This window comes from Nicotiana sylvestris, chromosome 10, assembly GCF_000393655.2.
Source record: "Nicotiana sylvestris chromosome 10, ASM39365v2, whole genome shotgun sequence".
NCBI classification, from domain to species: domain Eukaryota; kingdom Viridiplantae; phylum Streptophyta; class Magnoliopsida; order Solanales; family Solanaceae; genus Nicotiana; species Nicotiana sylvestris.
Genome location: NC_091066.1, coordinates 132,716,194 through 132,739,270, shown reverse-complemented (window position 1 = coordinate 132,739,270; position 23,077 = coordinate 132,716,194). Strand labels below are relative to the sequence as shown.

Genomic DNA, 23,077 nt, shown 5'->3' with positions numbered 1-23,077 from the left:
TGTCATCTCCCTCAAATGCCACAAAATAAGCACTAACACTCTTGAAGTCATCATTGAGAATAAACACTATATCTTGAAACGTAGTAAAATGAATTCAATGGAAATACTAATCAGAAACAAATAAATGCATGGTTTGCCATAGGAATAGGCATATAGCTTTTACAAGTCAGTTACCAAAACAGATGAAAAACCAAACTTGAATTAACGAGGTGCCTTCTTCTTCCCTGCAATTGCAACTTTCTTGCCTTTCAAAGTACGGCAATTGTTCTTTGTTCGCTGTCCTCTGCAAGGCAATCCTTGGATATGCCTTACCCCTCTGTAGCACTGAATCTCCTTCAATCTCCTAATGGCAAGAGCATTGAATCTCCTCTGAAACCAACATCACAAGTACATAATCATTTTCCCATTTCAAATAGGAAGCGTCGACCAACAACCAAATTAGTATATGAGAATAACAATGAACATTATCACTCTAAAAAACAAGCTATCAATTTCTTTTCTTTTTTTATGGATAAGGAACCAGCTATCAATTTCTCTGTGTATAAACATTTCCATAAGAACTGTTCTTTCTAAAAGAATTATTTTAACTTGGGGTTAGGCAGTGGTAGCGATAGAGGCCATGATCCAACATATCAAACTCCACTTATCATATACAGATATACGTTGTACATTCACACAGAGACACCAAAATGAAATAACACAATGTATGTCATTAATTTCGTTTCCACTATCCCAACCAAAGAAGATGGGGAAAAAAATACACAAATATACAAGGACAAGAAGCTTCTACAATTTGAATTTTGAAACAGGAAAAAAATATCTGAAAATGGACAGGAGAGGGGTAAAGAGAGCAGCCCCCCCCCCCCCCAAGCCAAACAATTTTACTTCAACGACTGTCCTTCCAATAGTATTTTATTACAAAACAAAATAAGTATAACATGCATAAGGAAACCAATATTGTAGGTCCGCAAGAAAACCTTTTCGAACGGACCCTTTACGAAGGTAGCTGCTACTACTGTAATATCTCTACTAATTGGAAACCAAGCATTAAAGTTCGCCTTAAGAAAAAGATCATGTACATAAGATTTTTTTGTTTTTCTGTGTTTTAGCATTTATTCTTCCATTAACTAAAGGGAGGCATTACTAAATGAACTAAAGTTTAAAGCATGTGAGGCATTGAAGCAAACAATAATTGGACAATAAGAAAGCTAGTTACTAGGTATCCATTCTTTACTAATTATGTGGCCATTTTTTTGTACTAATTGGCGTCTTAACAGAAAATCATTAAGTCCCGTTATTTGGTTGAGGTCATGGAGAACGAAGATTGAATTGAGTCATCCTCTAAGTGAGTTTGCACAAAGTTAGAAATTAGCTAATTCCCAGCAACTGCTCCTTTATATATTTTTAGGGGATTAGTAGACACTTCTCTACAAAATGTTAGTTTGAGTTAAAATATGGTTTTCAGTTCCAATAAACAACATGACATTTTAAAATTTGGGCGAAAAAAATGAAAACCCCCTTGAAGTAAAGTTCTGACTCCATGAAAAGGTTTGACAAACCTTAAAGGCACAAAGTATTGAGAAATCACAGTCAAAACCAAAACACGTACTCCAATCAAAAGCAAGATGGCTACAATACTTGGTCTGATGAAAATAATTTTAAGATATTGTTTTCAGCTTCAGTATGCTACTTCACATGTAAAAATCGGATAAAAGGACTGGTTCAAAATACCCCTCTAGTGAAACATTCTTGTGGCTCAATTAAATTGTATTACTTAAAAAACCAAATGGCACAATGAAACAAGCGACACTACAAAGTATCAAGAACCTCAACCACACCAAGGTAACATGAAATAGAGAAACCAAATTGAATTACCTAAGCATATAAGTTTCATTTAGCTTAATCACATTGCCATGAAAACAAACAAACAATTTAAAATAAGAGCAAGGAAACTCACGAGGTCGCCTTCAATCATGTATTTGGAGACTTCATCACGGAGAGTGATAAGCTCCTCTTCAGAAAAGTCCTTCATAATCTTGTTCTCAATTTGAAGGTCTACCAGAATCTGGCGTGCACTGGTGCGGCCAATCCCATGAATGTATTGCAGGGAAAACTCTACTCTTTTGTTGTTTGGTATCTCCACTCCTCCCACACGCACACACTTTATACTCAAACCTCCAATCTACACACAAACATCATTTCACTTCCAACTCAAAAAAAGAAGAAGTCATAAAATAGAAATTTCAGCAACCCCAATTCAATTCCAATAAATAAAACTGAAAAAATGGAAAATTCAGCAAAAACCCAATTGAATTCCAACTCAAAAAACTAAAATAATGGAAAAGTCAGCAAACCCAAATCAATTCCAACACAAAATGGTCTCAGAAATGAAAAATTTAGCAAACCCAGTTCAATTCAAGCTCAAGAAGTTCAAAAAATGGTAACTTCGGCAGAAACCCATGTTTGGTTTACTGAGAAATTTCAAGAAAAAAGGGAATGAAGTTCACGTAAGTAAGCGATGAAGGGTGGTGAAATAAAGAAAACCCATTTCAATTATAACTCCAAAAAGGTAAAACAGTGCAAACTTAAGCAAACACCCATGTTTGGTTACTGGAAAAAATTTCAAGAAAAGAAAAGGGAGTGAAATGTACCTTGGGAAAAGATGTGGGAGTTGAGAAAGAGAGAAAATTGTGCTTGGAGATGGTAGATGTGTTGCAGATAAGGGAGAGCGAAGGTAGTACAGGAGTTGCTAGTGCTTGTGCCATTCTTGAAATTTTGATGAAGAAACAAGAGGAGAAGATAGAGCGTTTTCTCTTATCCTTTGGGGAAACAGGATAGCTGGATAGGAATGGAGTTGTTCGCTATGGTTTTCTAATATGGAGCCCCGCTTTGGAAATATACTCTTTTTTAAAAAAAAGAAATTGGGACAAATTTAACTTTTAATGACTAAAATGTCGTAATTACAAATTTACTTTTTTCCATAATTGGGAAAAATATATTCAACGTTTGTATTTATCATATATATATATATATATATATATATATATGCTATACGTTCATCTTTGGGAAAAAATAAGTATAGTCAGATTTTCAATTGTTAATTGAAAAATAGTCATAGTTTCAAAAATAATTGAATTTTAGCCACTTTTTTATGTAAAGATAAATATAAACAAAAGTACCCTTAAAAATTAGGAAATATTCCAGCATAATATGCTAGAGTTCGAAATTTGTACATATGAGCTTCCAACATAATACATTGGATTCCATAATGTACTTGAGTTACAATATAATATGCGGGAAATTTATATGCAGGAGCTCCATAATCTCGCATATTATGCTGGAACTTTCTGTGTGCTGGAGTTCCAACATAATATGCTGAAAGTTTGTATGCAGGAGCTCCATAATCCCACATACTATACTGGAACTTACTGTGTTTCAGCAAAACAATAGCTATTTTTTAATAAATTTACAAACAATGGTTATTTATCGATTACCCGTCCGAAAACTGGCTAACTTATGCTATTCTCACTTCATCTTTCCGTGCATAAAAGACTTTCATCGTTAATCTTTCATCTTACACTGATGATTTCTACCGTGAAGAAGAAGAAGAAAAATAATTTCCACCGTATAGAAGTTGGTTTGATTTGGTTCATGCGGTGGAAGGTGAGTATACATTTGGATCTTTTTCAATTATTCGGAAACATATTCTAAAAAATTTAATTGTGCACGAGCATGCTTTAAATTTTGATTGAATCAAGTAACATGAAATAAGAGTTTTGGTATTTGTAAAGGAAATTAGCTTCTGCTAACAAGTGATGGAAATCAATTTCTCACTTTTTGGAGAAAATATTTTTCGAGCTAACTACCAAAGGTACATTAATATCATTCAAAAGAGCTTTTACGGAAAAAAAAATCTACCGAGCTAAACACACCAAAACTTGAAATCCCGTGGTTTAATGTTGAGGTCAATGGTCGATATAATAATCTGAAATTGAGAAATTTTTACCAACTTTTCTTTTTTGTATCAGTTACATAGTAGATGGCTTTCCTTCTATTTTACTTGCAAGAGAGAGGGAATTTAAGTCAAAGACTATTTTAGGGGCAATTTGATTTTTTCTTATTTTCATGAGTTAACGTCTCTCTGCTCTCTCTCTCTAACGTCTCTCTCTCATCTCTCTAACGTCCCTATCACCGGACCTCTAGCGACCACCGAACCAGGTAACCACCTCACCCCACCCCACCCCTGTCTTCTTTTCCTCTCTTTTTCTCTCCTGCTTTCTTCTTCTTCCCCGTTACTTCCCTTTCTTTCTTGTCTTCTTGCCCCCACCCCTTTTGCTTCCCAAATCTACCCCCACCCCCCTTATATTCCCGTTTTCTTCTTCTCCTTTTTTTGTAAATTTTATATTGTCGGGGCTACACCAGTGATAGCGGTGACAATACCTTTTTGGTTTTTGGGTCGTGGTATTTTCTGTATTTTCAGGGAAATTCTCGAAGTGTTGGAGACAAGTTGCGCGCACGAGCACTAGCAAAGGAGAGCAACCTGGGCGAGTGTCAGCAAAGGGGGGTAGGAAGTGGTGCGTGAGCATACAACTACATCGAGTACAGCAAATCAACCACAGGTTTTGTTCTCGGGAGTTGGTACCTCCCGTTTTACTGTTTCCTTTTTGGTGTTAGCTAAATTGATGCTACTTTAGTTCGCAATAGTTCAATTTTTCAACAAGTGTACTAGTAGTCACTTGTTTCCTTCTAGTTGGATTCGTTGTCCGTTGTGCACTAGCGAGTCTTCTTTAGATTATCGTAGGTGTAGTGGCTGGTTTCTGGGATGATAGAATAAGGGCATGCCCTCGGGTGGGGCAGAGTGTGGGGCCAGTATCAGGGGTGGGACGGGTGGCAGGGGAGGTAGAGGGGGCAAGAGAGCCTATAGGTTGAGAATCGGGTCATGGAACATAGGTTCACTAACGAGTAAGTCCATAGAGTTGGCGAAAATCCTTCAGAAGAGGAAGATTAATATAGCGTGTGTCCAGGAGACTAGGTGGGTCGGATCGAGGGCGAAAAACGTGGATTGGTATAAGTTGTAGTATTCTGGAGTCCTGAGGGGGTAAGAATGGAGTGGGTATCCTGGTAGATAGCTATCTTAGAGAGTCGGTGGTAGAGGTCATGCGGGTGAATGATAGACTAATGACTATTAAGTTGGTGGTGGGTGAGAGTACTTTAAATGTCGTTAGCGCGTACGCGCCGCAAGTAGGCTTGGATGAGGAGATTAAAAGGCACTTTTGGGAGGGGTTGGATGAGATCGTTTGTAGTATTCTGCCTTCCGAGAGGTTATTCATAGGAGGAGATTTCAATGGTCATATTGGGTCATCTGCAGGTGGGTACACTGAGGTGCATGACGACTTTGTTTCGGGGAGCGGAACAGAGTGGGCATTTCGCTGTTGGACTTTGCCAAGACATTCGATCTAGTGATTGAGAACTCAAGTTTTACAAAGCGGGAGGAGCATTTGGTACTTACCAAAGTTCGGTGGCGAAGACTCAAATTGACTATCTCCTCCTCAAGAGATGCGACAGAAGGTTGTGCGAGGACTGTAAGGTTATCCCAGGTGAGACCCTCACAACACAGCATAGGCTTTTGGTGATGGACATTTGTATTATGATAAGGAGGAAGAAGAGGTCAGTACGAGGATACCCGAGGATTAGGTAGGGCGCCTTAACTCAGGATAAAGCTCAGGAGTTGGAAGGAAGGTTATCGGCAATGGGAGCTTGGAGAAGTGGTGGGGACGCAAACACTACGTGGTCGATGACGACGGACTGTATAAGGAAGGTGACGAAAGAGGTGTTAGGGATATCTATGGGCCACACTGGTGGCCACAAAGGAGACTAGTGGTGGAATGCAGTTGTCCAAGGTAAAGTGGAAGCAAAGAAGGCGGCTTACCTGTGGTTAGTAGGGAGCACTGGCGAGGAGTAGAAGAGAGCGAACAATGAGAGGTATAAAGTAGCTAGGAAGGAGGCGAAGATGGCAGTAATTGAGGCTAAGACAATAGCTTTTGCTCGTCTATATGAAGAACTAAGGAACAAAGGCGGGGAGAAGAATTTATTCCGACTCGCTAAGGTGAGAGAGAGGACAGCTCGGGATCTGGACCAAGTGAGGTGCATAAAAGATGATGACGACAAAGTTTTGATGAGAGATTACCAGATTAAGAGGAGGTGTCAGACCTACTTTCATAACTTCTAAGTGAAGAAGGGGATCAGGATATTGTACTAGGGGAATTGAGGAATGCCGATAGTCCCCATGAATTAAGTAATTGTAGGGACATTGAGATTGATGAGGTCATGGAGGCAATGCGTAAGATGAGAAGGGGCAGAGCTACCGGGCCAGACGAAATTCAGGTTGAACTTTGGAGGTGTGTGGGTAGAGCAGGCTTAGAATGGCTTACTGGATTGTTTAATGTTATACTCAAGACTAATAGGATGCCTGAGGAGTGGAGGTGGAGTACAATGGTTCCGTTGTATAAGAACAAAGGTGATGTCCAGAGATGTAACAACTATAGGGGTATCAAATTATTGAGTCATAACATGAAAGTTTGGGAGAGAGTGGTAGAAATGAGAGTGCGAAGGACGGTGTCTATTTCAGATAACCAGTTCGGGTTCATGCCGGGGCGATCTACCACAGAAGCTATCCACCTTATTAGGAGGATGGTGGAATAATACAGGGATAGGAAGAAGGATCTCCACATGGTGTTTATTGATCTAGAGAAAGCGTACGACGAGGTTCCTAGGGAGGTCTTATGGAGCTTCTTAGAGGATAAAGGGGTCCCAGTTGCCTACATTAGGGTGATTAAAGACATGTATGCTGGAGCTAAGACTCGGGTTAGGACAGTAGGAGGTGACTCCGAGCATTTTCCAGTTGTTACGGGGTTGCACCAAGGGTCTGCGCTCAGCCCATTCCTATTTGCCCTGGTGATGGATGCACTAACTCATCATATTCAAGGGGAGGTGCCATGGTACATTCTATTTGCTGATGACATTATTCTAATGATTGTCACACCTCCTTTTTGCGCGCCTCGCCCCCGAAGGGTTAGATGCGCGGGTGGAGTTTTTCCAATTTAAGTGACATTATTCGAAATGGGATTATTTATTTAATTCAGAGTCGCCACTTGGGAAAGGTTTGGCTTTTGATGTCCCAAGTCACCGGTTTATCTTGAATCCCAAATCGAGGAGATTTTCGACTTTTCCAAATGAAGTCTGCGAACCAGAAATTCTAAGTAAGGAATTCTGTTGACCCGAGGGAAGGTGTTAGGCACCCTCGAATCCCGTGGTTCTAGCACGGTCGCTTAAATTGTTATAATGGCTAAATATCTGATTTAAATACATGTTGTGACTTATGTGCTTTTATTAAGTTTTAACCGCTTTTATTATTATCATTTATTTTACAGAATTGCAACGTCGTAAAAATGCATATCGAACCACGTCACAATCAATGCACCCGTAGTTGTCAACACATTTTGACTCCGTTGAGACTTGAATTTGGGTCACATCAATGTGCACCCGATTTTAAGAATATATTTTACTTAAAGTCGCGCCTAAAGAATCTAAACGCGTTATTATCTTTGGGGAGGGCAGTGGAATTCACTAAACAGTCCGTCCCAAATTCTAAGTATTTATCATGATCAATTATTGAGGGCCCCGCAATTTGCATTTTTATTCGGCGAGGCTCGTCTCATTATTTTAGAAGGGTACCCTACAATGGCTACATTTCTACTGCGTTTATCTTTAAAAGAAAGATGATACCGAACTTACTTATTTGGACAAGTACGGACTGAATCCTTATTATGTTAGCCGAACCTAAACTTGTTTGATTACCTGATTGATTGTTTCATGAGGTGAGGGTTACCTTATGCTTTGTCTTCATCGAGTGAATATGCTTATTAATTCGCTAAGTGAAATTTCAACAAACTAACAACATATATTGAGTTATGTTTAACGACCTCCAAGTTCTATTTTTAACACTCTAACCTATTTGAAATTGATAAAACGAAATCGGCTGTTTATTAGGGAAATTACTACTAATTGAACTAAAAAATGATTATTAGTCTTTCTCAACAATCATCACATCATTTCGAAACAAAGAATCTATACCGAAAACCAGTATCGAACCTGCATTGGGACAAATAAACTGACAGGAGAAACTGGCATTCATAGCCAGACTCTTAATGTGACGGTATGAGAGTTTGTTTGGGATACATTTATCCCGGACCCAGTGCCACAGTTTTGTCAATTCAGTGGTCTAGGCAAAATACGTACAAGTGCTTACCATGACTCTATGTTATACAGTCATAACTAAACCAAACAAGTGTTATACTGAACTGAATGTATACTAAATCAAAGCATGCTGTCTATGTCATACTGTTATTACTGTTGAACCATGCTATCTAACAGTTCATCTTAAACAGAATGTATGCTAGTTTATACAGAATATTTGCAGTTTGCAGTAAAAATACAGGCCCAACTAACATTCGAGCTATCTTTTTACACCAATGCTATAACATGAACTGATGTTCATTTCTTTATTACTGCTTCAACTTCAAACTTTCAACAATACAAGGTTCAAAGGTTGTGTACCTGGGAATATTTGCAATTGAAGAAAAGGGCAATCAGTAGAGTAACAATGAACAAATGCAGCAGCAATCACAGCATTATCAGTAGCAGCAGGGCAGAATAGCAGCAGGCAAAACAATACAGCAAGAAACAAGCTTGAGTGCAGAGATGCAACTATGGCCAATAGAAAGCAATAGCCAAATAACAGCAACACCCAGTGGAGTAGAATCAGAACTCCAGACAGACCAAACTAGTAGTAAACCAATGGAAAAACACTCGACTAATAGACACAACTGGAATTTCAAAGAATCAAAATGGGTTTCAACAAGTTGAGCAACTGAAAACCAATAATAATAGGAGGAAAAAGTTTCTGATTGTTGGTTGTATAGTTTCTATCCCTTCACCTCTCTCTATCTGTGTTTGTGTTTTTTTCCTTTTCAGCTCCTAAGGTTCAATGTCTGTCCCTCTAATTCTGTATGTCCATGCCTTTATAAACCTCAAAAACTATCTCTTTCAACAGCCTGTTTTCAGAATATCCCAGTACCCCTCCCATGTGCCTTCCATTTTTAATTCCAAACTTTAGCTAATTAAGTATTAAACCCCATCAACATTCTCTGGCAGACTTCACTTTTAAAAGGTTTAAATACTTCTTTAAACTAAAGCCAAGTATGGGCAGTGGAATGTATCTGACAGCATATGCTGTCAAATTGTTTAAAACTTAACAAAGGCCTTTATGCAGGCCACAGGCTGTGCACAAAGCACATGAGGTGCACTAATGCACATGCTGTGCACGAGTGCACATGCCTTCCAATTCAGAATTTAAACCAAACAAATCTTTTTACATTACTGTTTAATCCAAACAACTATAAGTAAACAAAAACTGGTTCTTAATTGACTCAACAAATGCTTAGCAGAAGTAAATCGATTTGTTATTGTTCGGACAGTTGAAATTAATTGACGACACATGTCGACTCGACTATATTAGCATTAACATACACAATCGTAACCAAAAATCCGACATTTAACAGTATCGACCCATAATTCGAATTATACTGACTGAGCAAAGTGGTACTCGAGGAACCAATTGCTCAGTCAACATTTGAAGCTCAATTATTGTACAACAAATACATATGTTTTATCAGAACAGGAGGGGGGATTTTAGACAAACAAACAGAAGTTCAGGCAAAACGGTTGAAGCACAGTTGATAGAAGTCAAGGACAGAAAACGAACAGACCCTTACAATAATCAAACGAACCAAAACAAAATAAAGAAAAGAAAGAACTCACCTTAAACCTTGAAAATCAAGACCTTGACTCGGACTTGGCCAGGCTTTTCTTAAGGCTGAACGGACCTTAAACGAAGTGCTTCTCAGATGAGAAACACTTTGATTAAAGTCCATTAGACCTTAATCTCTTTGGTTGAACCAAATGACGGAGGAACACAAAATTTTCAAAACTTAGATCTGGGATTCAGGCTTCCCTGGTCAGATTCGGACCAAACCAAGTATGGTTTGGTCACGAGGGGGGTCTGGGGAGTATCTGGTGTGAAGCTGGGGTTAAACTGTGTAGATCGAGTTTCGACTCGAATCTTCAAATGAAGATTCGAGAAGGTGGGGAGGGATTCGAACTACAGGGTTAATGGATTCATGTTCAGGAAGGCAAGGGGATTCTAGGGTGTTAAGGGGAAGGTCACCGACATCCATGCCGCCGGCTTTCATGGCGAAAGTACGCAGGGGCGGCTAGGGTTTTAGGGCTGTTTGTTTGGGGACGAAGGTTGGGGTTCAGATAGGGGGGCAGGGTAGGATTATGGCCTTATATAGTTAATGGGTAGATTGATCTCGACCGTTAGATCAATCTAGATCCAGGGTCTGGATCTGATAGCTTAAGTGGAACGGTGTCGTTTCAAGGGTAAAGGGTTGGGGTCGGTCCGGGTGAGACGGGTCGGGTTTATTGGTGGGTTATGGGGAATTGATCTTGGCCGTTGATCAATTTGAGATCAACGGCCCAGATCAACCTGTACCAAAACGACGTCGTTTGGATTCTCTGGGCATCAGGTGGTGTTGGACCGGGCAGGCCTGGGTTTTGGGCTGTTTGTTTGGGCCAATTTTGTTAAAATTGGCCCAAGTCCGGGAGGGAAGGGGTCCTTTCAATATATATTTTTTTTCTTCTTATTTATTTTAAAACAAAACTAAGCCAAAAAATCAAATTAAAATTAAACACACACTCAATAAAATTATTTGCACACACACTAAAATATTTCAAAACAGGTAAAGTTAAACAAAATAAAATCACGGACGAAGATGCCTATTTGTGATTTTCTATTCAACGACCGGATTACGGTTCGAATTATGCAGGACACATATATTTTTTTGAATTTTGTTTTAATAAAGTAAATAAATAAAAATGGGCCGAAGTCACAAATAAATCAACAAGGTGCCGCACAGAAATCCAAAATTTGTACAGCAGGGCCAATTATTATTTTTTATTTCCTTTTGGAGCGATTGTCGTGCGAAACAAAAATCACGTGCTCACAGCTGCCCCTCTTTGTTCGGAAACACGAAGGGTTTTCGTGCAAAGATAAAGTGAGCGTGTATGAGCGATTTTTGCCTATAGACCACTCCGTATGAAGCATGTGTTTTTTTTTTCTTTTTTTCGAAAGATCTGACCGAATCTTGCTTCAAAGATTTCCTACATATCCTGGGCTAAACAGGAATCAGGTCAATGTAGTTCGAGAAGTCTTGGTAGCTGGGACTACCATGGGATTGCGATGCTTGCTGCTACTGCTGCTGCTGTTGTCACTGCTACGTTACTGACCGCCTTATTACAACCAAACGAAAATTGGAAACTGAACTAACTACTTATATGCATGTCAACTGCTAGTTACAAGATTCCTATCTATGATTCTTTTATAACTTGATCTTGGGTCTTAGCTGATTCTGCTTGTAGACTCCGATCTGAATCTTGATGCTTGCGAGTTGCGGTGACCTGTTTAATTCTCTGGGATACTGAGTGAGGCGCGACTGGCAGGGTTCCGGACCTTAATTAAATGCTGGAGTCAATCCACCTTCCATTTAATCCGAATCTTGGGACACCTCTTTTCCTTCTTTGATTTTGAGTTGAGACTCATCTCGTGGGTCATTTCGATCCGTGTGGCTCGAGGTTAGACCTGCGGGAGAAAACAAACAAACGAACGAAATTTTCTGCCCCAGTTTCACTAGGAAAATTTCGTTAATTATTCACCAGGAAGTTCATAAAATTGATGAAAGAGGATATACATGCTCAGTTCAGGGCTGGAGCCCTAACACCGGCTAGCTGGGGAGATGTTCGGTTTGGGGTTTAAAACCCTAACGCCGAACAAAGGAAGAATTCAGTTTAGGGTTTAAAACCCTAATGCTGATTGCATGGGAAAGCTCAGTTTAGAGTTTAAAACTCTAATGCTGGCTGAAAGGAAAAAGTTCAGTTTAGGGTTTAAAACCCTAATGCTGACTAAAAGGAAAATTTAGTTTAGGGTTTAAAACCCTAATGCTGATTGCATGGGAAAGCTCAGTTTAGAGTTTAAAACTCTAATGCTGGCTGAAAGGAAAAAGTTCAGTTTAGGGTTTAAAACCCTAATGCTGACTAAAAGGAAAATTCAGTTTAGGGTTTTAAACCCTAATGCTGATTGCATGGGAAAGCTCAGTTTAGAGTTTAAAACTCTAATGCTGGCTGAAAGGAAAAAGTTCAGTTTAGGGTTTAAAACCCTAATGCTGCCTAAAAGGAAAATTTAGTTTAGGGTTTTAAACCCTAATGCTGATTGCATGGGAAAGCTCAGTTTAGAGTTTAAAACTCTAATGCTGGCTGAAAGGGAAAAGTTCAGTTTAGGGTTTAAAACCCTAATGCTGACTAAAAGGAAAATTCAGTTTAGGGTTTAAAACCCTAATGCTGATTGCATGGGAAAGCTCAGTTTAGAGTTTAAAACTCTAATGCTGGCTGAAAGGAAAAAGTTCAGTTTAGGGTTTAAAACCCTAATGCTGACTAAAAGGAAAATTCAGTTTAGGGTTTAAAACCCTAATGCTGATTGCATGGAAGAGCTCAGTTTAGAGTTTAAAACTCTAATGCTGGCTGAAAAGAAAAAGTTCAGTTTAGGGTTTAAAACCCTAATGCTGACTGAAAGGAAAATTCAGTTTAGGGTTTAAAACCCTAATGCTGATTGCATGGAAAAGCTCAGTTTAGAGTTTAAAACTCTAATGCTGGCTGAAAAGAAAAAGTTCAGTTTAGGGTTTAAAACCCTAATGCTGACTAAAAGGAAAATTCAGTTTAGGGTTTAAAACCCTAATGCTGACTGCATGGAAAAGCTCAGTTTAGAGTTTAAAACTCTAATGCTGGCTGAAAGGAAAAAGTTCAGTTTAGGGTTTAAAACCCTAATGCTGACTAAAAGGAAAATTCAGTTTAGGGTTTAAAACCCTAATGCTGATTGCATGGAAGAGCTCAGTTTAGAGTTTAAAACTCTAATGCTGGCTGAAAAGAAAAAGTTCAGTTTAGGGTTTAAAACCCTAATGCTGACCAAAAGAAAAATTCAGTTTAGGGTTTAAAACCCTAATGCTGATTGGCTGGGGATAAAGCTCGAGAATACTACACGATCTATTTTTGAGTTTTCTTGTTTTAATAGAAGATAAAAGAGAGTTTTGCGGGAACTTACCTTTTGAGTGAATTCCTTATTGCCAAAATGTTTCGTATACCCGTGTACCTTCTTCTTTGGGCGACACCTGCTTCTTGCACGGTTGTCGTGGATTAAAACCTGTTTCAACTTCTCAGACAAAGAACAATTGTTAGTTCGGAAATGACGGTCGGTTCGGTGACCTTGATCGTTCCCAATTGCTTTGTTGCGTCTCTATTTCTGTTGTGAAGTCCCGCCATTGATTTGATTCGAATGGCGAAACTTTTAGACTGCTCAGGCTTGTATTTCCGGATTCTGTGATGATTTGCCTCGTAAGGCCTCTTTTTTTTTTTTTTTCTTTTGTCCCATTTTGATTGAAGGTTCTCAACGGGGATTTTATTGGAGGCGTTCCGTGGGAACTTGTACAAAAGGAAGCTATGTGGGAGGAATATTTACAAAGTGGATTCTTTGTGCAGATTCTGTACAATGGGGTATGCTCGGTTTTTGTTTCAAAACGGGTTTCCCAGGGTTTGTTGGGGTAAGCTTGTTGAGGAATATTTACAAAAGGACTCGCTGGGGATGTGCTGATGAAATTCCAACGGGGATTTTTTTTTTTTTTTATATTGGGGAGACTTTGCGGGAGATTGTACAAAAAGAGAAACTCTGTGGGGTTTTGTACAAGGGGAGATTCTGTGGGGATTTGTCCGAAGGTGGACTTGCTGGGGAAGATTTCAAGATTTCTCTCTTTCTTCTTTACTCTGGAACGCCATCAAACGTCATGATTCATCATGTTTGGGTAATCATATAAGCAAGATGAGGTGCTTTCCTTCATGAGACGGGATTCCGTGCAAACAAACCTGCCACCTGTCCTTTCCGGTGTGTCCTGAACTCGGGGTTAAAATGCAAAAGGGATTCGAAAAGAAACAAAGAAAGGGGAAAACAAATCAGAAAAGGAATACCCTTTTCGGGACGAGAAAGACTTATCTGAGGAAGATAACGCTGACTTTAAATGACATGACATGCTTTTTGGACTGGACGTCTGACCTTCTAAGAGCTTGCGTTTTCCTGAACCAGAACGGATCTGTGATTCCAAACTGGCGGCACTCCACCGAAACTTTCTTGGGATGGAGTCATTCTTTTCGGCCAACAGTGCCCTTTTGCGGGTTTTCGCTGGCTGACCTCTCTCATTTCTCTTCCTGTCATCGCTTGATAGCACTGCGAGTTTTTACTAAACAAGCTCTCTCATTTTGGTTTCTCTACTCCCGTCGCCTCAGGGTGCCCGAAGGTTTTCACCGCCGAGGCTCTCTCATTTTATTTCTCTCAATTCAAAGTGTGCTGGTCTCCATTCGTGACGCTTATTGGTTCCCCATCATATTTGGTAATTGATTTGAAGGCTTGTGCTTGGTAAAGAGAGGTAGATGATACTAACTTCTAAACTGCTCGACGTGCCCCAGTTTCAATCTCAGGGTGAATGGGATTTTATTGTTGGTGTGACTGAACCTCAGGGAGAGGCTGCCTACGTATCCTTTCGGAATCAAGTCAAACGTAGTTCAGGCCTCAATCAAATCTGTTTTGTTTTTGTTTTCTCTTTTTTTTTTTTTTTCTCTTTTTTATATAGGGAGGATTGGGTAGTGTTTGGAAGTAGTGGGGAATAAAACCTTCGCCATTTTCGAATGTGTCAGGACCACTCGGAGTATGATCTAGACGTAGTATCTCTTGACTGCATCTGCATTCACTGCTGTGTCGGGGTCATTTCCTTCGATATCACCTAAATACAGTGCTCCTCTCGGCAATATCTTCCTTACGATGTATGGACCTTTCCAATTTGGGGCAAACTTTCCTTTTGCTTCTTCATGATGCGACAGAATACGCCTCAGTACTAGCTGACCTACTTCGAAATTCCGGGGTCGGACTTTCTTGTTGTAAGCACGGGCCATCCTTTGTTGGTATAGCTGTCCGTGACAAATTGCGGCCATTCGCTTTTCATCAATCAACGTCAATTGCTCCAGTCGAGCCTTAACCCACTCGCTGTCTTCGATTTCTGCTTCGACAATGATTCGAAGCGAAGGAATCTCTACCTCTGCCGGTATTACAGCCTCGGTCCCATAAACTGAAAGATAAGGAGTTGCTCCTACCGATGTGCGTACCGTAGTGCGGTACCCCAATAATGCAAAAGGTAACTGCTCATGCCACTGTCGGGAATTTTGTATCGTTTTCCTCAAAATCTTCTTGATGTTTTTATTTGCAGCTTCCACAGCACCATTGGCTTTTGGCCGATAAGGAGTGGAATTCCTGTGTGTTATCTTGAATTGCTCGCACACATCTCCCATCAAGTGACTGTTCAAGTTTGCTGCATTATCTGTAATGATAGTCGCAGGAATACCGAAGCGACAGATAAGATTTGAGTGTACAAAATCCACCACAGCTTTCTTGGTGACCGACTTGAGAGTGACAGCCTCTACCCATTTCGTAAAGTAGTCTATGGCAACTAGTATAAACCTGTGTCCGTTCGAGGCCTTTGGTTCAATTGGTCCAATGACGTCCATGCCCCAGGCGACAAATGGCCATGGTGCGGACATGGGATGCAGTTCCGTGGGAGGTGCATGAATCAAATCACCGTGCACCTGACACTGATGACACTTCCGAACGAAACTAAAGCAATCCTTTTCCATGGTCATCCAGTAATAACCTGCTCGAAGGATTTTCTTCGCCAAGACATACCCGTTCATGTGAGGTCCACACACACCTGCGTGTACTTCGTGCATGATCTTTCTTGCCTCCTCGATATCGACGCATCGTAAGAGATTGAGGTCCGGGGTCCTCTTATATAACAATTCACCGCTTAGAAAGAAACCACTTGCATGTCGCCTAATGGTCCTCTTCTGATCTCCAGTAGCATGCTCTGGGTATTCTTGCGTCTTCAGGAACCTCTTGATGTCATGGTACCAAGGCTGCGTATTTGATCCCGCCCTCGATTACACTGCAGTAACCGTGTCTTTCCTTGATTTGGATTTCCAAAGGATCGACGTGGGCGTCGCCCGGGTAGGGTAGCATAGAAGCCAGAGTAGCAAGTGCATCTGCCAGTTCATTGTGACACCTCGGAATATACCTGAATTCTATTGAGGTAAAGCGCTTGCTGAGGTCCTCCACATGTTGTCGGTATGGGATAAGTTTGACATCCCGAGTTTCCCACTCGTCTTGAACTTGCCGGATGATCAGGTCAGAATCTCCCATAATCAGTAAGTCTTTGACATCCTGATCGATTGCCATATGCATGCCCATAATGCAGGCTTCATATTCAGCTGTATTGTTTGTGCAAAAGAAACGCAGTCTAGCTGTGGCGGGATAATGCTGACCGGAAGGCGAGATCAAAATTGCCCCAATCCCTATACCCTTGGCGTTCACGGCTCCGTCAAAGAACATCTTCCAAACATGAGCTTCCTCCGAGATCACTTCTACGGTGTTTACCTCTTCATCTGGAAAGTAGGTATCTAATGGCTGGTATTCCTCATCGACCGGGTTTTCGGCCAAATGATCTGCTAACGCCTGGGCTTTCATTGCCGTGCGAGTGACATAAACTATGTCGAATTCCGTAAGCAAGATTTGCCATTTAGCCAGTCTCCCAGTAGGCATTGGTTTCTGAAATATATATTTCAAGGGATCCAACCTGCTTATGAGGAATGTAGTGTGGGCTTGGAGATAATGTCTCAGCTTTTGAGCAACCCATGTGAGAGCGCAGCATGTCCTTTCCAGCAGAGTGTATTTGGCCTCGTAGCCGGTGAATTTCTTGCTCAAGTAGTAGATTGCTTGCTCCTTCTTTCCGGTTACGTCGTGTTGCCCGAGGACGCAGCCGAAAGAGTTCTCCAAGACTGTCAGATACAAGAAAAGTGGCCTTCCTGGTTCTGGAGGGACCAAGACTGGGGGATTCGAAAGGTATTCTTTGACTTTATCAAAGGCTTCTTGACACTCCGTTGTCCACTTAATCGCCGCATCTTTCCTTAACAGCTTGAATATGGGCTCACACGTGCTTGTCAGCTGGGCAATAAACCGACTGATGTAGTTCAACCTGCCCAACAGACTCATCACGTCTTTCTTTGTTCTCGGGGGAGGCAGATCTCTGATGGATTTTATCTTAGTCGGATCTAGCTCGATACCTCTCCTGCTTACGATGAAACCCAAAAGTTTACCCGACGGAACTCCGAAAGCGCATTTGGCTGGATTTAGCTTCAAGTCATACTTCCTTAGCCTCTCGAAGAATTTCCTCAAGTCTTGGATGTGATTATCCTGCGTCCTGGACTTGACTATTACATCGTCCACGTACACCTCTATTTCCTGATGCATCATGTCATGGAAAATGGCGGTCATGGCCCTCATGTAAGTAGCCCCAGCATTCTTTAGACCAAATGGCATGACCCGATAACAGTAGGTGCCCCAAGGCGTGGTGAAAGCGGTTTTCTCGGCGTCCTCTTCATCCATCAGCACCTGATGATATCCAGCGTAACAATCTACGAAGGACTGTATCTCGTGTTTGGCGCAATTATCAACGAGGATGTGGATGTTAGGCAGCGGGAAATTATCTTTAGGACTTGCTCTGTTCAGATCTCGGTAATCTACACATACCCGAGTTTTCCCGTCCTTTTTCGGTACTGGAACCACATTCGCCAGCCATGTTGTATATTGGACTACCCGGATCACTCCCGTTTTCAGTTGTTTGGTGATCTCCTCCTTAATCTTGTCACTGATCTCAGTTTTGAACTTTCGTTGCTTTTGTTGAACTGGAGGACAATCAGGATGAATTGGCAATTTGTGAACCACTAGATCGACACCTAGTCCCGGCATGTCATCATATGACCAGGCAAACACGTCTTTGAATTCAAGAAGAAGTTGAATTATCGCCTCTCGCGTTTTCTTGTCCGTGTGAATGCTTATCTTGGTCTCCCGGACTTCTTCCGGGGTTCCTAAGTTTACCGGTTCAGTGTCATTCAGATTTGGCTTAGGTTTATTCTCGAAATATTCCAACTCTCGGTTTATCTCCCTAAAAGCCTCTTCCGCATCATATTCTGGTTCTGGGTTCATTAATTCACAGTTAAATAGCTCATTGTGATCTGGGCGTGAAGTCCGCAAGCATGTCATATTTAAAGCCGCATTATTAGGACTGAAAAGGAAGATAAGAGGAAAAGTAATAAAAATCAGAACAAAAGAAAGAATAGGAAAGCAATGATGATTCTTTTTTTTTTGTATTTTTGTATATTTCTTTTGGAAAGTTGGAAGACAACAATGTTTACAACTAGGAATTCAAACAACAATCGAAAAGAAGAAAACGTTCAAGTTATGTCCCGGGGATAACTTGTGATACAGGAAAGGTGGCAGGGCAGGTCTACCCGGACTTCCGTCTAGTCGGGAATGGCGTGGCCTTCCAGTTTTGAAGTTGGGCGTTCGGTCCCATGTACAGCATCTCAGCAGTGCTTGTGCCTTCACCTGGTTGAACCATGTGGACCTCGTAGAGCATTTCTCTCATCGCCCCACATATTTCCTCGATTTCCTCAGCTGTGAAGACCTCATCATCTTCTTCTTCAGCGTACCTTGGCCTGACGAAAGTCGCATATAAATCCGGCAGTGGTTGAGGCAACTTCCAGCCCTCATTTCTCCTTTTCTTTGCCCATTTTTCGTCTGCTGGAGTAGGTTTGAAACCTAGTCCAAAAGGTTTCTTGATGACTGGTAAGTAATGGGTTCTGCCATTCCCTGAAGGGTTCGTCCAAGCCCCTTCCCCGGCCTAAATCCGTGTCGGATCATCTCTTTGGCCACCATAACCGAAGCGTTAGACAAGAAAGGCTGGGGGCAAGGTACTCCCTCTTCGTGCTGCTCTGCCAGTACCACCTCGAAAGCTTGATAGACCGTATGTTCGCTCCCTTCTCTCGGTTCAAGATACGGGATGGATGGGTCCCGATAAATGGCATGTTCGTCTTCCCCATGGACCACGATCTCTTGGTCTTCGTACTCGAACTTCACCATCTGGTGAAGAGTGGAAGGCACGGCTCCTGCCGTATGGATCCAAGGTCTACCAAGGAGAAAATTGTAGGATGTGTCCATGTCGATCACCTGGAAGGTTACTCGTAATTCGACTGGTCCTATGACCAACAACAGGTCTATTTCTCCCATGGTATCTCTCTTGATGCCATCGAAAGCTCTTACGCAGACATTGTTGGGTCGGATTCTTCCGGTCCCAATTTCCATTCTCTGTAGCGTGGAGAGCGGGCAAATGTCAACGCCTGAACCTCCATCCAACATTACCCGCTTGACATAGTAGTCCTCGCATTTGACTGTTAAATGCAAAGCCTTGTTGTGTGCTGCTCCTTCCGGGGGTAGATCGTTCTTGCTGAAGGAGATTTGGTTGACGGCGAAGAATCTTTCTGTCATCCGCTCTAATTGCTCAACCGAGGTTTCAACCGGCACATATGCCTCATTCAGGGTCTTCAGTAAGATCTTTTGATGCTCGGCCGACCTTATCAATAATGATAGCATGGACACCTGCTCAGGGTGCTTGCGCAGCTGATCTATCACTTCGTACTCCAGCATCTTCATTTGTTGGAAGAACACTTCCGCCTCTTCAACACTCACAGGCTTCTTTGGAGGAAAGCGCCTTTGTGTGGCGTTGTTCAGTTCTTGGGTATTTGAGTACCTTCCAATGGAAATATTTTCTGGAAGTTCTCCCATGACCTCTTTTCCTTTGTACATTACCAAAGTCTTTTGATAATTCCACGGCACTGTGGACAGGTTGGTCATTGGCTTTTGTGGCACGCGTCCGATAACCACTGGCTCATTCAGCCGAGGTGGTTGAATCGTCCCCCGGACCACATAGGCCCCTTTTGGCACGTACATAGGTTTTGTCTTTTTGATCCCGGATTTCTGCGTCTTCCCAGCTTGACCTCGCGGTACGTAAAGAACTCCGCCCTTTGCTGGTACCACCTTCTTTTCAGACTTGCTCTCTGCAACCTTGGCCTCCTCCCCCTTTTCTGATTTTTGGTCTATTTCAGTCCTCTTCCCCGTGTCGACAATGGCAATTATGGCTTTCAAAGCAGGATCGAACTCTTTGTCTTCACAAATCATGCCGATCAGCGGCCCATTATTGTGAGCGGGCAATGGATTGTTTGTTACATTCGGGATCTCCTTGTCCCTTAGCACTATTTTCCCCTGCTCTATCAAATTTTCGACCACTCTTTTCAATGACCAGCAGTCGTTTGTATCATGTCCCTCGGCCCCTGAATGATAGGCGCATCTAACTCCGGCTTTGTAAGAAGGAGATGTCGGGTTTTGCCTTGTTTGAGGGATGGGTTGCAAGAAACCCAACTGGACCAACTTTGGGAATAAAGTTGAGTATGACTCACCGATGGGCGTGAAAGTCCGACGTCGAGGTGGCTCTTGGGGGCGGTAGTTATTCTGCGGGGGTTGTGGGTTATAGTGGTTGCGGTAAGGAGGCTGATTTCTGGGAGGTGGAGCTGGGCCTCGGTTGGCTTGTTGTGGTGGATGGTTATAAGGTTGGGCATTCATGACCATATAAGGTTGATGAGCATATGCCAAATTTGAGTGGGGGTAGTAGTGTTGTGGGGCTCTTTCCGGAAAATGGGGCCTGGGATGACGATACTCCCTTGCTTCAGAGGCTGCCATAGTCGTTTCTTCTTTCTTCTTCCCCCTTGTTGTTCCTCCAGACCCGCTTTGGACGGCCTGGGAGGTTGCCCTTATGGCTGCTTGACTCAAAATCCTTCCCGTTTTCAAACCATTTTCCACCATCTCTCCAATCTTGATCGCTTCCGCGAATGGCTTACCCATGGCCGACATCATGTTCTGGAAATAGTCAGACTCTTGAGCCTGGAGAAAGGTAGTGACCATTTCCACTTCATCCATGGGAGGCTTCACTCTCGACGCCTGTTCACGCCACTTAATAGCATACTCTCTAAAGCTTTCCGAAGGCTTCTTCTTCAAATTCGACAGAGAGTTTCGGTCTGGCGCAATGTCGATGTTATACTGGAATTGTTTTACAAAATCTCTGGCGAGATCATCCCATATATGCCATCGGGACATTTCCTGATCCATATACCATTCCGAAGCTATCCCTACTAAACTTTCCCCAAAGTATGCCATTAGCAGTTCTTCTTTTCCGCCGGCTCCCCGCAATTGGTTGCAGTATTTCTTAAGATGTGCAATGGGGTCACCGTGCCCATCGTATTTCTCAAACTTGGGGGTCTTGAAACCCGTTGGCAGGTGTACGTGAGGAAACATGCATAGGTCGGCGTAAGAGACGCTCTTTTGCCCGCTCAATCCTTGCATATTCTTCAGGCTTTGCTCAAGGCTTCTCATCCTTTTGGCCATCTCATTTTGTTCTACAACTCTGGGGTTCTGATCCTGCCCTGGTATAAGCTCGCACTGAGGCGGTAGAGGATTAGTACTGGTAGCGAACCTAGTTGGTTCCATTGAGAACGACGGTGCTTGGAATGTAAAAGAGGATGAGTCAAAGCTTGGCTTGTACGTGGTGGGCTGTGCTGTAACCGGGCAAGGCGATGCAGTAAAGATGTTCATGCTTGCATCAGTGGCCGACATTCGGGGATGAGGCTCAGAAGGCGATCCAGCAGAGAAGGCCGAGGTGGCTGGGTACCCGAATGGGGTAGCATGGTAATTTATGGGGACATTAGAAGTCCCACTTGACCTGGAGAATAATTCAGGGAATCCGGGGACGACACTTGGCGGCTCTTTCCCGTTGTTCCAGTCATCCAGCATTTCTAACATGCGGAGCCGCAGGATTCTATTTTCCTCCGCGGTTGCGGATTCAGGTGTGAGGACGGCTGAGATTGAGCTTTCCTCAGAAACAGGGATCGTTTGCAATGGAATTTCTGAAGACATTTCCACACTTCCTTTTGACCTGGTGAAGTAAGTGTGAGTACTGCTTCTGGCCCTAACAACAGGTAGTTGAACACTTCTCCTTGACCTCGTGAAATATGAGTGCGAGGCCAGACTTTCACCAAACCAACTGTCCTTTCAAAACCCTGGGTATACTCAACGACAAACGCACGGTCAATTTGTAGCAAATAACAGATAGTTAATCTCACGTTGGGCATGATGCACCTATACAGTTAAGTGGATTACTATATGTTTGCTACGAGAGCATGCGTCATTCCGGCATTTTTCCTTTTATTAGTTTTTCCCCTTCTTTTTTTCTTTTTTCTTTTTTTTTCTTTTGTTTTTTTTTTGTTTTTGTTTTTTTTATTCTGCAGTAAAAGAAATGCGACCGGATCCGATGAGGATTGCCTACGTATCACGATGCCTACGTGAATCAGATCATTACGTAGTTCGAAAAACACAAATGGACGTAAAAGAAACAACCTCTTCATTGTTGAAATGTTCTATTACAAGCTACATTCTGCAAAAGAAAAAGCAAACTTGGAAAATGAACCTAGACTCAAAATAGACTGAAAATCACCTTGATGAAAAAACAGGCAGAAGATGCTAAAATACAGATTTGACCTATGAATGCATTATGGTTTTAAAAATTGGTTTCCGCGGGGCATCGTTCGGCCTCGCCGCGGTCCTAGGCGTGAGATCCCTCTCAAGTTGCTCCAGCTCGTGCATAGTCTGCTTGACATAACCCATTACTGCCGAGAGGACGGTAGCGCTGGACATGTTCTCACATCGTAGACATCGTCTGGTGATGGCATGGGCAATGGCCTTGATCCTATCTCTGGTTTGCTTCTTCTCTATGAGTAGGTGCCTTATCTGATCACTGCTCGTCTTGAATACCTGTGAGTCCTGTATGTGCTGATCCCTCAACTGCCGCACTTCTTCCTTCATTTGGGCCAA

General features: G+C 42.1%; 1 protein-coding gene across 1 annotated transcript; it reads right to left on the bottom strand.

Annotated features, from left to right (window-relative positions):
• Positions 1 to 53: 53 nt before the first annotated feature.
• On the bottom strand, positions 54 to 2,859 carry LOC104242325 (small ribosomal subunit protein uS13c). Its single transcript, XM_009797354.2, has 3 exons — positions 2,652 to 2,859; positions 1,958 to 2,182; positions 54 to 369 (listed from the first exon to the last, which is right to left on the bottom strand). Exons 1-3 carry the CDS (start codon positions 2,763 to 2,765, stop codon positions 202 to 204), a joined length of 507 nt encoding a protein of 168 aa, XP_009795656.1. The 5' UTR covers positions 2,766 to 2,859; the 3' UTR covers positions 54 to 201.
• Positions 2,860 to 23,077: the final 20,218 nt, after the last annotated feature.

What these genes read in the sequence shown, in the direction of transcription:
- LOC104242325 (XM_009797354.2), bottom strand. Translation starts at nt 2,765, where the DNA reads ATGGCACAAGCACTAGCAACTCCTGTACTACCTTCGCTCTCCCTTATC. An exon ending in CTCCCACATCTTTTCCCAAG is followed by an intron (nt 2,183 to 2,651) that starts GTACATTTCACT and finishes GTTTGTGTGTAG; the next exon opens with ATTGGAGGTTTGAGTATAAA. An exon ending in ACATGATTGAAGGCGACCTC is followed by an intron (nt 370 to 1,957) that starts GTGAGTTTCCTT and finishes TGTTGGTTTCAG; the next exon opens with AGGAGATTCAATGCTCTTGC.